General features: G+C 43.0%; 1 protein-coding gene across 1 annotated transcript in view; it reads right to left on the bottom strand.

Moving 5' to 3' along the window:
- LOC119594107 (sialin-like) overlaps positions 1–249 on the bottom strand; it is a gene marked incomplete in the record, with an annotated part of 175421 nt that overhangs the window by 173103 nt on the left and 2069 nt on the right. Inside the window, 1 exon segment of the mRNA XM_037943164.1 lies at positions 122–230. Coding sequence (XP_037799092.1) covers positions 122–230 — 109 coding nt within the window.

Here is a 249-nt window from a genome sequence, read left to right as displayed (position 1 = left end):
AAAATGATATCAAATAATTTTTCATCTCTTTGTTTATGGCAGTATTTTTTCTTTATCAGTGAGCATTCAAAGACGACGATAAAAGTGCAATATATAATATAGCACCAATCATAATTCATACTTCCTTCCGCTTCCGGCTTCGCGTCCCTCCTCGGAGTTCGTCCTTCCTCGTGCTCGCAGTCCAGCTGGGAAGCCATGGTGGAGCCGCTGGATCCTTGCGTTTTAAAAGCCTGCGGGTTTATAGCAATC

This window comes from Penaeus monodon, chromosome 33 (assembly GCF_015228065.2).
Source record: "Penaeus monodon isolate SGIC_2016 chromosome 33, NSTDA_Pmon_1, whole genome shotgun sequence".
NCBI classification, from domain to species: domain Eukaryota; kingdom Metazoa; phylum Arthropoda; class Malacostraca; order Decapoda; family Penaeidae; genus Penaeus; species Penaeus monodon.
Note: the sequence above shows the minus strand (reverse complement) of the source record. Positions and strands in the feature narration are given on the sequence as shown.